This window comes from Danio rerio, chromosome 5 (genome assembly GCF_049306965.1).
Source record: "Danio rerio strain Tuebingen ecotype United States chromosome 5, GRCz12tu, whole genome shotgun sequence".
NCBI classification, from domain to species: Eukaryota; Metazoa; Chordata; class Actinopteri; order Cypriniformes; family Danionidae; genus Danio; species Danio rerio.
This window is the reverse complement of record NC_133180.1, coordinates 52,230,821-52,248,333: the sequence shown is the minus strand read 5'-3', so window position 1 is coordinate 52,248,333 and position 17,513 is coordinate 52,230,821. Positions and strand designations below refer to the sequence as shown.

Genomic DNA, 17,513 nt, shown 5'->3' with positions numbered 1-17,513 from the left:
AAAACAATAAGACTTCTTCAATGGTTCTATATGTGTTTATTTAATAATAGCTGGAAACTATTATTTCCAGATTTTAACAGCATCAGCTCACACATGCCAATTTTTGGTGGTAATTTTGTAAATTATGTTCAGATTTTTGTACAGACTGATATTTTCACTTCATAGGACCACAGTGTATCATCAGGAGCAATGTAAATTAATTTAGTTTTGCCTGTAATTATTTATTTATTTTTTGACTCACAAAATATCATTGGCATTTTGTGAATCACCAGATGTCACAGTTTCAGAAAAACAATAATAATAATGTCATACAAATGGGTGTTTCCCAGTGTTGGGTTGTGGATGGAAGGGCTTCCACTACATAAAACATATACTAGATAAGTTGGCAGTTCATTCCGCTTTGGCGACCCCTGATTAATAAAGGGACTGATCCGTAAAGTAAATGAATGAATGTCATACAAATCTGATTATTTGTGGGTGAGTAAATTAAGAAAAAACAAATGTGTTAGAAGGAACTATCACTTAATATAGAAGCAATATAAAAGTATGTCTTGTCTTAACTGTGCTTTCTAATGAAGTTTTAAGTTTCTCTCTAGTGTTTGGTATCTGTTCTTAAACAGCAAAAGTTAGCAATGACAACTCTCTATTCATCAAACACCTGCCTGCTCACCACAAAGCCACAAGAGGAACAAATGAGCCTCATCTCTCTTTCTCTCTCTCTACTCTCTTCTGTCTTTATTTACTCATTCCCTCCACATTTTCTTCTCACAGCTTCTTTAAAGAGACGTGATGCTGCAAGAGTTTGCTCTGAAACAGAAACTGTCTTAAACTATTTAGCATGCATCCACAATAGATGAACACCAAACCTTAACAGCTCACCCTCTTTGCATTCATACACAATTTTTAATCTTTACATTCTGAAATGAATATAAGAATGAATCCACAACTTGCCTAATTTTTTTATACATACAGGAGGATTTATTCATGCTAAAAGTTCACTCAAAATTAATTGCCATATTTTACTCATCCCTAGGGCCAGACAGAATCTGCAGACATTTTTTGCAATTTTTGCGAAGAACTTTGTTAAAACAAATCTGTGAATTTATTCAGAATTATTTTAGGAGTATCATAAGTAAAATCTTAATATATTTGAAATATAAAATTAATACATTTTAACTTTTATTTAATGGTAACAATGAAAATTCAATTTGATTCACTTATTTGGTAATCAAAGCAAGTCTCTAATATAATATCTATACTAAAACTAGTAAATAAATAAATAAAAATAAATGAATAAAAATATAATTTTACAAACTGTATTGTAAATAAGTCATAATAAAAATATTTTATATCACAGTAATATTAATGAAATTAATGAAAAAAGTTAATAAATATAAATTTACATACATTTACACTAGTCAATAAATAGACTCAATTATGTGTTAAAAATCTGCAGATTTCTGTGCATGCAGATTTTGTGTGGGCCTACTCATCCCTTTTTGTTCCAAAACTTTGATTTTCTTTCTTTTGTTAAACACAAGTATTCTGAATAAAGCTGGAATCCTCTAACCATTAGAATCTATAGTGTTTATTTCCCCCTACTATGGAAGTGAGTGGTTACAGGTTTTCAGCTTTTTTAGATCTTCTTTAGTTTTCAACAGAAAAAAGAAACACATAAAGGTTGAGAACCACATGCTACACAAATAAATAGTGAGTATTTTTCATTTTTTGGGGTGAACTATCCCTTTAATTAAAAGTAAAACAATAAAACTATAATACATTTTGCCATTTAAAACAGACAAAGTTTTTTAAAATAATAAATTAATTAATTAAATTTATTATCTACATGATGCTTATTTTACCTCAACTATTGCCAAATTAATGTATCTACAATTTTTATTTAAATAAATTTACTAAAAGAAAATTATATTTAACAATAAAAATATTGTTTAAAAACATAATATTATTAAAAATAACTGTCACACTATGAATTATTTAAAAACTTATATATATATTCTTTATTTTATCTCATTTACCTACATCCAACAGATCGCACTAATATGTCTTTCTTTTCTTTGTCATTATTTTATAACCTGTTTTTAACACATTTTAATCATTTTTAATTCTTTTAATCATTTTTTTTTGTTTGTTTGTTTTATTCTTGTTTATGTAAAGCGCTTTGGATTGTCATTGTGTATGAAATGTGCTATATAAATAACTTGTCTTGGCTTATTTTAATATTGTAATTGTACATTTAGAACAAATCTGAAGCTCAGATTTTAAATATTCAGTGTTCAAAGATTGTGTGAGGTATAATATCATGTCATAAGTTGGATATAAAAAAAGTATTTAATCTCAGATCAATTCCAAAGTAAAAAATGCTGATTTTAAACCTAATTATTTTCAAAACACATTCTGCCTACATCTCAGGAACCATTTGAGAAACAATGCAGATTATCCGTGATAATCAGTTGAACTTTAAGCTTGAATCTTTTTACTGAAAGGCATAAAAAACGCATATTTTGAGTCATAATGACATATAATGATTCATGAGTGAAAATCATCAGAGCGTGACGGGGAGATTTGGGGGGAGCTGAATTAGTCTGGTGTGGTTTGATGGAGGGTGAACGAGAGGGTGTGTTTACCAAGCGCTTGGTGCAAATGAATGAGTGGTGGCGGAGGTGAAAGTTGTGTCAAATGGTGTGGAAACATCGAATTGAAAGAGCACATTCTTGCTGAAATATGGTTGCAATACTCCAGAACGGATAAAAAAGCGGTGTTTAATGGCAGCGTGTGGTGAAGGCTCACTGGAAGCGTGTGGAGAGCTGCAGACAGGCCTGAATGGAGGCTTCACAGTAGATGACGCTGGAAATGGTGCATCCTGGTGCAGGCGAGAGACTCAAATGAAGCTTGCTTAAATAGTGTGGCACGCTGAAAGTTTGATGTACTCCATTTGGCTCTGTTGTGTCTAATGACTTTTTTTTTTCTCCTCTCCCTTTCTGTCTCTCATTAGGAAACGGCTATGGAAACCACCGCAACTCTCCAGGTCTGCTGGTGTCCTCTGGAGGAATGAATAAAAGCATGCAGGCGAAATCTCCTCCGCCGGTGAACTTGGGCATGAACAGTCGCAAGCCTGACCTGCGAGTGCTCATCCCGCCTGGAGCCAAGAACAACATGCCCTCTATCGTAAGTCCATTACTTTTGAAACAAAATATCAGATCATTTACTCACCTTCATGTCATTACAAATCCATTAAACCTTCAATCAATTTAAATGAATACATTAATACACTAACTGTAAGAGATTTCTGTCCCTCCGTTGAAAGTTACTTCACCTAAAACTATAAATATAAAACATTATTCACTAGACTTTTTTTAGGCATGCACGATATAACAGCGGCCATATCGATATCGGCCGATAAATGCTATTTTTAATGTTACCATTATCGGTTCGATATTAAAATTAAGCCGATATCTTTAGGCCAATAGATTATGTCATTGTTCAGAATTGCCTGCTTGTCATTTTGTTATTTAACCTATTATTTTTTTGCAATGGTTTTATATGAATTCGCTATGCAAAGAAAAGAATACATTTTTGGCGTGCTGATTTATGTGAAACCGTGAATATAGGACTATATAATCACCTTGCAATTTTGAAATTATTGCTGTTTTTTTTTTTTTTTCCTTTGAGTAGGCTATTCTAAGATCTGTTCAAACTTTTATGAAGTTTGTGAAATGAAATCAGTTGTTCATTGTTTAAAAATGTAACATTTTGAAATATTTGTATTTATTGGCTAATATATCGGTTATCGAAATCTAAAGAATTATCGGTTATCAATATCAGACCAAAAATCCCTATCGTTGCATCCCTACTTTTTTTAACGTCCCTTTATCTACAGTGTTTATTACAAGCAAGGTATTGAGAAAAAAATATCATTACTAAAAATTAGTTAATTGCATCCAATATAACAGTTTGCTTTGACATAATTATAATAATAAGTGTGCATACTTTGTATTTTTTATTATGTGCATATAAATGCACACAGGCATATATATATGAGAAAATGTTTATTTATATTTAGATATAAAATATATTTGTATATGATACAAATTATACATTAATTTAAATATATATGTAACTAAATGGTTTTGTATATTTTTGACCCTAAAAGGGCTTTTAAAATTTAAAAACTGTTTTTACTCTAGCCAAAATAAAACAAATAAGAATTTCTCCAGAAGAGAAAATATTATCAGACATGTTAAACATCATTTGGGAAATATTTAAAAGAGAAACTAATTTCAAAAGGGGGCCAATAATTCTGACTTCAACTGTATATAGAATCTTAATTTATGTCTTATGTATGGGTCTGGAACAAGATGTGGGTGAGTGAATGATGACATCATTTTAATTTTGTGCTGAAGTAAACTCTTAAAAAAAACGAGACTCAGTTCCTTCCCAATCCTCCATGCTCCTCTTCTCGTTTCCTCTCCGATAGTTTCATAAACTGATAAGCCCAGGTAAGAGTCCTGTTAGAAACCTTACAGCTCCTCAGCTTTGGTGAAGTCTTGTAATGGTGAAGTAGGTTCACGTAGTGTCAAAAAAACACACACAAAAAAAAACCAGCTTCACTAATCCTGGATTTATTGCCCTCCCTTTACCGCAATCAGTCTGAGGATGTTGACCTTCTATTGGTAAGTGACTCAAAACGGAGGCTAAAACTGTAGATCAGAATGCCATTTGTCATCCTAATACAAACTGATCAGAGCAATAGTGTTTAGACTTTAGACTTTATTATGGACATGTAAAATATAGCTACAAAAAATATTAATAAACAAAGCACAATAATAAATAAAATACAAAAGACTTTTAACCTATATATGTCCAAAAAGAAATAGGAAGTAGCATACACTCTCAGAAATAAAGGTACATGAGCTGTCAGTGGGGCGATACCTTTTCAAAAGGTACATATTTGTACCTAATTGGTGCATAATGGTACCTCAAAGATACGTTGTAGGTACATTTGGGCACTGATATGGACGTTTGAGGAACCACTGTGGACTCTTTGGGTACAAATATATATTTTTTGAAAAGGTACTGGCACAGAGACAGCTCCTGTACCTTTATTTCTGAGAGTGTATGAAGAGTTCAGATGCAAAAACCTGTCTGAAATGTCAATAAAAAATGATAATTTTTCATTTGTTTATGTTGAGATGTTTCACTTTAAAGACCAGGAAAAGGACTTATTCTTTGCCATAAAAGTGATAGTACTGAACATACAATCACAATCCTGATTTTAAAAAAATGCTCATTTTAGAGGAGTATTTGTATCTAAACTCTTCATATGCTTGTTTAATGTCATTCTCAGCTACTGTACAAGTATGAGTAGCAATCTGAAGTATGATTAACAATCCAAAACAATAAATAATTATCCATAACAATTATCATCATTCTGTCATCTTATTACTATCCTAAAAAACTCCTTTCACACATATATAACAAAATAAACTATAAGCAAACCAATCAAATCTGTTTTTTCTTCCGTAAACAGTCTGAAAGTCATATGTTTATGCAGATTTTTGACTCCCTGGACATTGTTTCTAGACCTAGTCTGTTCCACATTTTCACTCCACACACACTCACAAATACAAAAAAAACGTGTTAATGTTTAGTGTTTGTAGTGTTTGCTCAGAAATAACGTATTGTTCTGATAACAATAGAGCCATGTGCATGTTGACTTGTTATTAGCGAATAAGGAAAGCTAAAGAGTGACATCTAGTGGTCATGAGAGTCATCTGGTTTTTTTAGGTCTTATTGACCCTTCCATCTCCTTCTCTGCTTTTCTTAATCTCTGCCTCATCATTCGGTCTTCATGCCAGTGCAACAGAGAGAGAGAGAAAGAGAGGGAGAAAAAAACATCCAACCTCTTGGCACTGTTGCCTTGGAGACCTTGAGTTTCTATAGCGACCAGTGCCCTATGCAGGATTGTAAATTATAGGTTGAGAGGGTTCAGTGGTGCTTCATGTCAAGTGCTTATTATCATTATTATTTTATTTTTTTAATCTTTTTATTTTGTTGATGAAGATACAGATACAGTGTGTGCATGCACTATAAGTCATCTATATTTGTTCTTCTGCTTTCTTTGTGTAGAATCAGAGAATAAACAACTCTCAGTCTGCGCAATCACTGGCGACCCCTGTGGTTTCTGTAGCGACACCCACTCTACCAGGACAGGGAATGGGTGGATACCCGTCAGCCATCTCCACCTCGTATGGTACTGGTAGGTAGAAACTGACCTGTCAGAAAACCTCTGCACAAAAATAAATGATTTTTTGCACCTTGTTCAAACTACTTTTTAAATGAGCTAAGACAACAAAGTTCTTAGGATTTTTAGGACAGCCTAATTGTTTTTTGTTCAATCAATTTATTTTTGTAAAAAAACTATCAAGGTAACTTGAAGGTAACCCTCCATTTTTTAAAGTGTACACTGCAAAACAAAACAAAACTTACTGTCTTGTTTACAGTCCAAATATATAGAAGCATTTTCTACACAAAAAAATATTGTTTTGTTTTCAGAAATAATCAGTCAAAATTGAGATTTTTTTTTTATTATTAAAACAATCTAAATAATCTGCCAGTGAAGATATACATCAAATATTTCTAACCAAATCTTTTTTTTTTTTTTTTTTTTGCTTACCCAAACTGGTAGATTATCTAGCCTTTTTACGGAAAAACTCACTGAACTGTGTCTTTTTATTTTTTAAAACAAAACTATTTTTTACTTGTTTAGGAAATGTAGAATTTATAGATATCTGGACTAGGAAAAAGACACAATCACTAAGTAAGAAAGATATTTTTCCCTTTTATAATCACCTATACACTAACAATTTAGCATTGTGTACACATTTTATATTTCTTGCAAAAAGGTATATATTTTACTTTAAAGAAATACACATTATACATTGCTTTTTGTAATTCGGATAAGAGAATATTTCCCAGCTTTGTTTAGCTTTAAAAAACGTAATTTAATGTACTCATTTAAAAAGTAGTAATAAAAAGGAATTATTAATAAATATAATTTCTAAAAAGAACTTATAATAAAAATGCTAATGTATAATAAAAACTAATTGATGCAAATGATACCAAAATATCTCTGGTTATATCATTGTTAATAAATTAACACATTTATTTTAATATAATATAGGAAATTATTTATAAAATAATATAAAATATATTATTAAACATACCACTTACTGTAAATTTACATCAAATGAAGAGTGCATTTAATTATTTTAGCATTATAATGTGTTGCTTTTCTTGCTTTTCTTAAACTCTGTGCTTAATTAAGAACAAATTATTATTAATCTGTTGTCTATTCTTCATTTAATAAAGCAATTATGTTTAAAGACCACAGAAAACCATGCAAAACCCATTAAATTCTAGACAGTAAAACTTTGTTTCAGTAAAACATTTTTTCTCTCTCCTTGTAAGTTTTGTTTTAATACATAATTTCAAACTACATTAAATAGTAGCCTTTAAATAATAAAATAAATAGATTAACATTCCTCTGTCTATGTTATTAGATTGCATCTTAATGTTTTAGATGATGTCTTGTTTGATTAAATCCTGCCTTATCTCTACGACTTATTTATCCTGCATCTAATAGCTCCGTCTCTCCAGCAGGTGGAGACAATGTTCTTCTAAGTAAGCAGCAGTGTGTTTTTGAACGCAAATGTTAACCCTAGTCATGTGTTTTCTTCTAGAATATTCCCTGAGCAGTGCGGATCTGTCCTCTATATCTGGCTTTAACAGTGCCAACACACTTCATCTGGGCTCAATGAGTGGCTGGCAGCAACATCAGATCCAGAACATGCAGCACTCTGCACTCAGTCAGCTGGGGTGAGCCAAACGCACACACACACACACTTCCAGTTTTAATTCTAAAGGCCCTGGTATACTAACAGCAAGGCTCTTAATCATTATTAGCTTAGTGGTAAAAGATTCAATTAAAAAGTTTGAATTACTTAAGCAGTGTTATACTGTTCGTAAATGTCTAGACACTGCCTGCATCTACCTGTCAACATTGGAATTTTAAAATAAGGGATCCCTCATATATATATATATATATATATATATATATATATATATATATATATATATATATATATATATATATATATATATATATATATATTTACAAACTTTCATTCTGCAGTAGCTTTGTATAATTATTGTTATCTGATGTCACTGTTTTAATTGTATCTTTCGCACAGGAGTGCATGCACACTTATTCTGATCCATAACCCCCTTCATTTCCTTTCCTTCCTACAGAAATTGCTCTAGCTCTCACTTATGTCAGGGTTCAAATCTGTCCCTGCCCTCTACTCAAAGCCTGCACATCAAGTCCGAACCTGTTTCTCCTCCTAGAGATCGATCCAGCAGCACCACACCAGGCGGCTACGGCCAGCTACCATCCCACCAGCAGCACCAGGGCCCAACCTCGCAGGGGCGACAGGACTCGGGCCGCTCACCGGCTGATAGTCTCAGCAGCTGCGGGAGCTCACACGAGGGAAGCGACCGCGACGAGCACCGTCCCGACTTCCACTCGCCCCTAGGATTGGGCCGGCCCGGCCTGGACGATCAAGACAGCCCGTCCATCAAACGCATCCGCCTCTCGGAAGGGTGGGCCACATGATAAGCAATGGCCCTCTAGGACAGACCCGTCCGCGTTCTTGACCTCCCCGTGCGAAACGCCGCTACATGTTCTTTCTGCCGATTCTGACTAGTCACAATCATTGCTCTCCCCTATTCTCTGATTTGCTGTAGAGAGGGGAGAGAGTGCTCTCTGTAATGTTTTTATTATTAATTATTATTATTTGATCAGAGTGTTTCTGTTATACATATTGATGTGATTGACGGGTTTCAGGGAGGGTTGGAGGACTAGTAAAAGCGGGTTGGGGAGGGTTTAGTGGGCGGGGCTACTATGCATAACTTGTGCAGTGTGTGGAATACTATGTAAAGAATTACCATATATGCATATATATTTACACGTTGTGTAGGTGTACATGTATGCAGAGTAACAAACCAACAAAAAGTGTCAGGTACTCTTGGATCTTTTCTTTTTTTTTTGTAAAGTCCTTGCCTCAGTGACGTTGAGCACAGCAGAGAGCGTTTTTCACCGAGGTGACAGCTTAGCTCTTGAGTTGCTGTACCAGTACAGTATGTACAGATTCCTTTTACCTGTTTTTTTTCAGTGCCACTCTTTTCAGAGGGCGCCTTCGCTAAATGTATGTTATGGGTGTCATGTTGCAGGTTCAACGTATTGTACATAGAGACAAAACGCTGGGGAACGATAAAGGTCAAATTTCACACAAACAAATCTGTTATGCAAGAATTTCGAAGGATTGTACAGATATATGTGCAGGTTCCTTGGTTAACTTATGGGGAAAGGAAGTATTTCAGGAAAAAAAGCTCTCCTGCAGAAGGAATATAAAAATAGCAGGACAGAGTTGTGGAGATGAAGGACTTTTAGAGCCATTGATGACATTTAATCCTAGGACTTGCAGTTGTTGTTCAGTATTAAAAGACAAAAACGAGAAAAACATGTATGATACACTTGCTTATATTTTCATATCAAAAAGGAATACAATGCAAAGCATTTTGTGGCTTTTTGTAGTTTATAAGAGCCAGAATGTGTTTTGATAGCTTTGCTTATATGAAAAGTGATAGTAAAAGAAGGAGAAACTTTGGGCTTTTCAACCACAAGCCATGAAATCTGAGACAGTGAATTCTTGCTTTGCTCAATGTTTTTTTTTTCTCTCTCTCTTTCTCTTTGTAAAAGTTTTGTTTTTAAACGTGTATTTTTAAGTATATTGAATAATAATATTAAGAATCTTTTTGAAAAAAAGATGTGAAATTAACATGCTTGTGTATAGCTTTCTAATATATGAATATATATGATTAAAAAATTATGGTCAAATCTTTTTTTTTTTTCCCCTTGTGCAGGGGACATGGTAAATGTTTCCTTTTTATTTTATTTTCCCTCCACCAGACTGAGTTTTTCAGGAGCAGAACATGCTCACAAATACGTCCCTCCCTTTTTTTAAAGCACAAGATATTTTCTGGAACAATCACAAGCTTTTCAAGTTTCCAGTGTCACATTAACCGACATTGCACTGAAGATTTTCTAATATAAGACAGCACAGTCATAGATACCTCATGACTGCTTGTGTACGCTCGTGTCATCATTTAGTGGATCGTGACTAGTTCTGTTCAATTGATATACATATCTATCATTGTGCATTCTGTGATTTTGACAGGACATATGTTAGATGTTTTTTTTTTCTACCAAAGACAAACAGTGATGTTATGTTTGCTGATCCATATTCTTTTTCTTGGTTTGAGACCATTGTGTTTCTTCACGAGTTGTTCATGCTAGTGGCTGGTACCTCTGACTCACCCTCCCAGTGCCTCAGATTACCTTTCAATCAGTTGGTCTTGTTGACAATGGGACGTTCTCCTTTAACTAACAAGTGTATAGTATTGTGGAAAAAAATGCCATTGTTTGTTGTTCTATAGATTTCAATTGTCCGTATATGACTCTCCGGTTAATTTGTTATTTTGATTTTCTTTTCTAGATTTTTTTGGTTGATCTTTTCTCTTTTTTTCTCTCTCTCTCTCCATCTCTCTCTCTCTCTCTCTCTCTCTCCCTCTCGAGTGTTGTTTCCATTAAGTATATCAATTACAAAATAAAAAAACTGAAAAAAAAATGCTGAAAAACTCTGTAGTAACAATGTAGCTTGTATAAACCTACAATGGGTAAGGTGGAAAGAAAGTGTCTTTTTTTGCTTTCTAACCAGGAGAAAGAGGCTTTCAGCGGCACAAGCTGGACTTTGTCGCCACTTGAAGACAAGATGTCATTAAATTAAAACCACATCTCTGTATCTCAAGGGACTTGATTCAGCTGTATGTAGTAAAAAATAATGTATGGAATAAAAATTGTTTCTCCTGCTGGGACTAAAAAAAGGTATTTGTATTTTGCAGAGAATTCAGTAAAGTTACTGGCTTTCTTAGTTACACAGACGTCCTGGTGTGATTTTTGTTGTGTTCTATCCCTCGCCTTTGCAGGATATCTTTGTGAATGTGTGCGATTTCTCTAAAACAAGCAGGTTTTCTTTTTTGCATAAACAAAGAATTAATTTACGCAGACTTAGATCACCTATTTTTTCAAACAGGTTAAAATAGTCTAAAAAACAAAGTTTTACTACTCATTTAAGTTTTACTACTCATTTAAATACTGTCTAGTTTAATAACTGACTATTATGACTTAACTTTTGATTCCTATTTATTCTGGATTTTACATCCTGTCACACATTCAAACATTACAGAACACTTATTTACAATGATTGGCCTTAATTTCCATACAATACTAACTGAACCAATTTTACACACTTGATAGTCAGTATGCTAGTCAGTTTGGATCTTTATTTACAGTTAAAGCAGTTCTTGCTGCTTGTTTACTTGTTTTAGTGAAGTTGTGGGTCTGCATCAAATTTAATTTCCTGCCTTTTAGTAAATCTTGGCCACATTGATATATTTTCTGATTTAAAGGGATAGTTCACTTAAAAATTGTCATTTCTAAATTAATTATTCTAAATTACTATTCAATTTCCCAATGATGGGCTGCAGCTGGAAGGTCGTGCGCTGCGTAAAACATGGATAAGTTGGCGATTCATTCTGCAGTGGCGACCCCGGATTAATAAAAGGACTAAGCTGAAAAGAAAATGAATGAATGAATAATTAATATTTAATATATAGGAGACTATTTTCCAATAAACCTAGAATGTATCAGGGTATCCGCTGGGTCTTAAAAATTCTTAAAATGTCTTAACTCTCAAAGGCTAAGTTTAAGGCCTTAGAAATCAACTGAAATGTTGGGTTTTAGGTCTTAAATATTTTTTTACACGTCTTAATGTTCCTTTGTTCATGTACAGCTAACCAATCTGGCCATTAACCCCCCTACAATCACCACAACCCATCTCAATCTATTTTAACTTAATATTTTAAAAGAGCATTTAATTACTTTCCTTACAGTAATATTTGATTAAAAGTCCTTCATTTATTTACTGCTGAGGATATACTGACCTGACCAGTGGTTCAAACAGAATTATTATTGTTGTTTTATTGTTAAATGTATTAAATTTTAATAATTTTTTGATATGGCAAATCTTTTCTAACTAGGGTATTTGAAAAAAAATCCTTAGCATTTAGCTCTGTACAAGTCTAAAATTTCATTCATAATAGTCTTTAAAAATGACTTAAGAAGTTTTACATTTAATTTGGTGAAACCTGCAGAAACCCTGATATATTTATATATTTATTATTATTTTATTTTAATTTTTTGAGACAAAGTTCTAGGCGCCGTGGTGGCTAAGTAGGGAGTGCTGTCGCCTCACAGCAAGAAGGTCGCTGGTTCAAGCCTTGGCTGGGTCAGTTGGCATTTCTGTGTGGAGTTTGCATGTTTGCCCGTGGCTCCGGTTTACCCCACAAGTCCAAAGACATGTGGTACAAGTGAACTGGGTTAGCTAAATTGTCCGGAGTGTATGTGTGTAAATGAGAGTGTATGGATGTTTCCCATAGATAGGTTGCAGCTGGAAGGGCATCCGCTGCGTAAAACATGCTGGATAAATTGGCGGTTCATTCCACAGATTAATCCAGATTAATAAAAGGGACTAAGACACTATATATATATATATATATATATATATATATATATATATATATAGATATATATATATATAGATATATATATATATATATATATATATATATATATATATATATATATATATATATATATATATATATATATATATATATATGACTTGAGCAAGATACCTCGTTCCTACTTTCTTTTAACCTTTTTATGAACAATATTTAAATGTATGTCAACATCTTTGACAGCAAGAGTCTGTTAAAAATAATATGTAAATTGACCACGAGCAGACACTTTAACCAATCATGATGTTTTCTGTTCCGCAAAACATCCATATATGGAAACCGGAAGCTTAGAAGACAACAGACTTTAAAGCGAATTTAAAAAATGTAACGACTGTTTTTACCTCGATCACATGTCAGCATCGACATACACAGCTCAAACCCTAATAAACTGTTGACTATGACAGGGTACAGACACCATGAAAGCAACAGCAACGAGGAAAACACGTTAGGAAAGTTATCTGTGGCAGGTAAGAACTTCGAAAGCTGTATAACGAACCACATTAGTGTTGTCCTGTTTGATTTCGTATAGCGTATTGTTTGGTCATTTCGAAAGTGAAAAATCTACAAATAATTATCGGATAAACATTCGTATACCATTCGTGTTCTTCAGAATTTACTCCAACTTGTCACATAACACCGGCCAGGATGTTTCAAGCAAGCCTATTAACTGCTTGATTAACTGGCTCATGATTGTGCTTGATGCTAAGCTGGCCATCCAGAATCGTGTTTGGGCATCCCTGCCCTATACAAATGAATTGTATTGTGAAAAGCTGAGGTACGAAAGAACAATGTCACATTTTGGCCACAAGATGTCATCATTGTTCAATGGTTAAAAAATGTGACACGCAGTATCATCTTCATTATTTGAATGCATCCACACGTTTCTCCGGTGAAACTGTACTAATCATCGTCAGGTCCATTATAACGATAGGCTACATTGATTCTGCGCAAATTCGACACACACAACCACACTCTTCGATTAGACATTCATGTGAATTTGTGTTTTATTTGAGTTGCACTGAATAGAAAATATTAATAGATTTCTAAATGCGTGATCACATTATATGCTATTGGAATGAGCTCGTTAAATGTAACATTTTTCAGTGCACTGTATAGGTCAATTGAATAAGCCTAGATTCGTGTCACCTATGAGGACAGTTTTAGTCTTCTTATTTATTCTCTATTCATACTTATCACTTGAAAAGTTTAACCGTATAGAACATGTTTAAAATGTAGGTTAAGCATTTTTGAAAACACAATGATCAATAAACCACAACAAAAAGCTTATATTTCAGCGTTTAATCAAGGACATTCATTTTCTATAAAACATCCAATTGCATTAAGACATTATATCTCATTTGACTTACACATTCAGAGTAAATAAGGACAACATCATATACATGAAAACATCAAACGAGCGAAAGAAAGCCGTGACTCTTACTGTTAAAAAAATCGTTAAAGCAACAGAAATCTTTAGGGTTTGAGGTTTACACTGATAATTATTATCGCCTTCTTTCCAGACCAAACTTAAAACGTTAGTGTAGTTTAAGTGTAAAACAAAATTAGAAAATGTTACAAATAAATTATATTAATAGTTGGCTAAATAATAATAATAATAATAATAGTAAAAATAATAATACATAAAAAATAAATGTGCGCGTTTAAAGCGTAATTTGATAATCCCACCAGCAAATCTATTAAACCTATCTGGTTAAAGATGCAAAATTATCGGTGATATTTTTTTATTGATAATGAACAAGAGCATGCAATATCAAGCTCCTCCGGATTGAAAACTAAAGTTAATTTTAAGTCACCTGTCTTTGGTTTGCTTTTTAAAACATTTATTTTATCTTGTCGATTTTTCAAATTGCTACATTTCACATTGTTGCGGGTAAAATTGGAATTAAAGCTAATTAAAAATTACCCGCCTCGGGCCTATAAAAGATCTCTTATGTAGTCTACGTAAAATCAGTAAAGTCAAAGCAGGGTTGGAAAATCCATTTGTTAATATGCTTTACAGTAGGACGTGGTCATCATGCATTTTTAGTTATCAGTTGACTACGTTTTTATTAAGATGAAGCTTTGAAATACTAAATTACAACATGCACTTTAATACGTTTTTTGGCTGTATTTTAAACGCGTGTAAGGTTCATTACTACATAATAACGACTACACTTGTAAAGAGTTGCGAATTGGGGCTATAACCCGCAGATAAAAGCATTTCAAAACAGAAAAGAACCGTCTGAAGTGTCTTATTGTTTACCAACACATGGCATTGCTTTATTAAAAGTGTTGGTTTGCGGAAAGAACATCGGAGTATCAACTTTGTTTCAATTAGTTTTTTTTATCTGCACAAAATGCTGGATATAAATGAGAATTTAAAAAAACTATTAGGAAACATCACTGAAAATGATGATAACCAAGGTTGATGTAGTAAATTACGGGCTTTAACAAAGGATTTTGTTCAATAACCCAAATACTTGGAATAACAGTGTGGTTAGCTGGATTTCATTTCCCAATTATTTAAACTTTCTATGTGCCTTATGTATATAATTTAAAGAAAGTGAACATTTCATTGGCTTCATTACTTTGCTTTTGAGAGAGGATTGTAGTCTTGTTGAATTATATTGACAAAAGTTTAAGGAGAGGGGGTAAAAATTAAATATAAGTGTGATGTCAATACTGTCAATTTAAACGTTCTCCTTACGAAATAGTCGCACTTTTTAAATACTTCGGGGGTTTTTTTTCTGCTTAAGTTTGAGCATTGCACCACTAGATGTCGCCGCGTGTAACAGAAATGCATCCCAACAGCTCAAATTTAATTTCTCACCTCGTGTCTAAAGAATGAATGGCTGAGGCAATATTTAGAAACGGCTTGAAATATTTTTGAATATAATTAAATATATAAATGACGTGTAAAGAAATTAGGAAATAACCAGTGATTATGATGTTATATGCCATCTATGGTAAGGATGAAAAAGTGATCAAACTGTTTTAAAAATGGGAAGCAATGGAAAACTTACACGTTTTACGGTTTCTGAAATATTTGTAAATTACCACCGTCGTTATTAATTATTATTTTTTTTTTTTTTTGTATTTCCCGTGGTTTTCCCTACATTGTTCCACAAAGCTCAACAATAAACAGAAAACGTAACTTTGTATTGAACTACCTGGAAATCATCCTCTCTATCTTCCTGTCTATCCATATCTCCCTCTTTCTATCACGTTTAACTGATCGACAAGTCTCTCCATTTCCTTTGAAGCCGATGTTTCATATAATAGTAGTGATGTTAATAATTTTGAAAAGAACGACAAATGAAAGAAAACTAGATGAGCCTTGTTTACACGCTGATTTATATTTCTTGTTCCCATTGTTTTTACGCATAGGGCTGGATATTATTAAGATAACATTAAGATAAATTGTTAGCCTACCTGTATTCTCCACTTAGTCTGTAGCCTATTCATGCGTATATGATTGGATAATAATGATGCACTCACTATCGTCTTTTAATTATTTTAAATTATTGGGAAGTAAATTATTTTAGGCTACTACAACAATCTTTAAAATATTTTACGTTTAAACTAGTGTGTGCTGACGACATGCAGAATAGATTAAAAAGTGTGGTATGTTGGCTAAAATGTGTAAACATCTTTATCAATTTTTTTTTTCTATTTTATGGACCTCATAAACAATCTAAAAGTTATTGACACATTTCATTTTGATTAGGCTCTCTGGGTGTTGCCACGAATGCCTTTAACTCCTGCTAAGTCGAAATCTGTTTAAGTATAAACTTTTTATTTAATGTCATAAGACTACATATTTTCTTACTTGGTCCAGAGAAATAAACAGATGCTTGAAATTTTATCCAGAAATGACTTAGGGCAAAAAAGATAAGATTTGAAATAATAAATCGTTTTTTGTTCTCCAGTTACAGCAGACAACAAAGAAGTTTGTGTTATCGCTTAAGACGTTCGTTGTCTGGTTCATAGGAGCTGTGGGAAAGTTGGAAATCCTTTTCTTTATAGGTTTTAAATATGCATAAGTATGGTAATCGCGGTCCTGCTGTGTTGCAAACAGGCGCAGCAGATCACACACATGTGCTCCACAACTTCGGACCGCATGAAGTCGCCAAGATGAGGACATACAAGTAAGTCCTATTTCTCTCACTGACGTCTTCTCTCATAAAGAGATATAACAGGGCTGTCTGAAGTTTGTTTAAGGCGGAAAGCATGCGAGCACAGGACAGCACGTGTGTTGACCCGTTGGGAGTAAATCTTTACGTGTGCCCGTCTGACCACTTCTATTGGGTGCCAGATCAGTTGAGCAAAGGTTCTCAAGATGAAGATCAGACATTTTATAGGAACTATGAAGGAGAGATGCGCAAAAAAGTTGTGGAAGAGTCACGTCTCCAATGTGAACGCAGTTGTTTTAATAGGAAACGGATATTAGGCCTAATGATGACTTTAGCGGTAAGTTTTGAGGTCGATGGTGTACATATTTCGTTGATGGTCAATTTGCCTCGCTATTTTAGCTTTTATTTAATAAACTATTAGCGGACCAATTATCTGGGCTGAATTTAATAAACGCTCGTTTTTTTAATTATTATTTTTACTTTATTTTACTTTTTTTTTGCTAAATGTATCGAAATGGCTTATGTATTAATTCACAATGATACATGCACTGAATCAAATTGTGCTAGGTTAATTTTAGATCCTATAGACGATTATACATTTCA

General features: G+C 33.3%; 1 protein-coding gene and 1 long non-coding RNA gene across 23 annotated transcripts in view; both read left to right on the top strand.

Moving 5' to 3' along the window:
* The window catches only part of mef2cb (myocyte enhancer factor 2cb), a 127,346-nt gene extending 116,273 nt beyond the window's left edge, over positions 1-11,073 (top strand). For 12 of the 21 annotated variants that reach the window (XM_073951132.1, XM_073951130.1, XM_073951131.1 and 9 more), the window contains 4 exons: positions 3,014-3,186; positions 6,148-6,277; positions 7,761-7,896; positions 8,329-11,073. In XM_073951132.1, coding sequence (XP_073807233.1) covers positions 3,014-3,186; positions 6,148-6,277; positions 7,761-7,896; positions 8,329-8,692 — 803 coding nt within the window. In that variant the 3' untranslated portion in view covers positions 8,693-11,073. 21 annotated transcript variants of the gene reach the window in all.
* Positions 11,074-12,900: 1,827 nt separating this feature from the next.
* Positions 12,901-17,513, top strand: part of si:ch211-202e12.3 — a 72,729-nt gene continuing 68,116 nt past the window's right edge. Inside the window, exons 1-2 of one of the 2 annotated variants that reach the window (XR_012406334.1) lie at positions 12,901-13,244; positions 16,856-16,925. This is a non-coding gene — a long non-coding RNA (si:ch211-202e12.3). Of the gene's footprint in view, positions 13,245-16,855; positions 17,248-17,513 lie in introns of those variants that run through there. The other variant, XR_012406335.1, reaches the window with a different exon arrangement.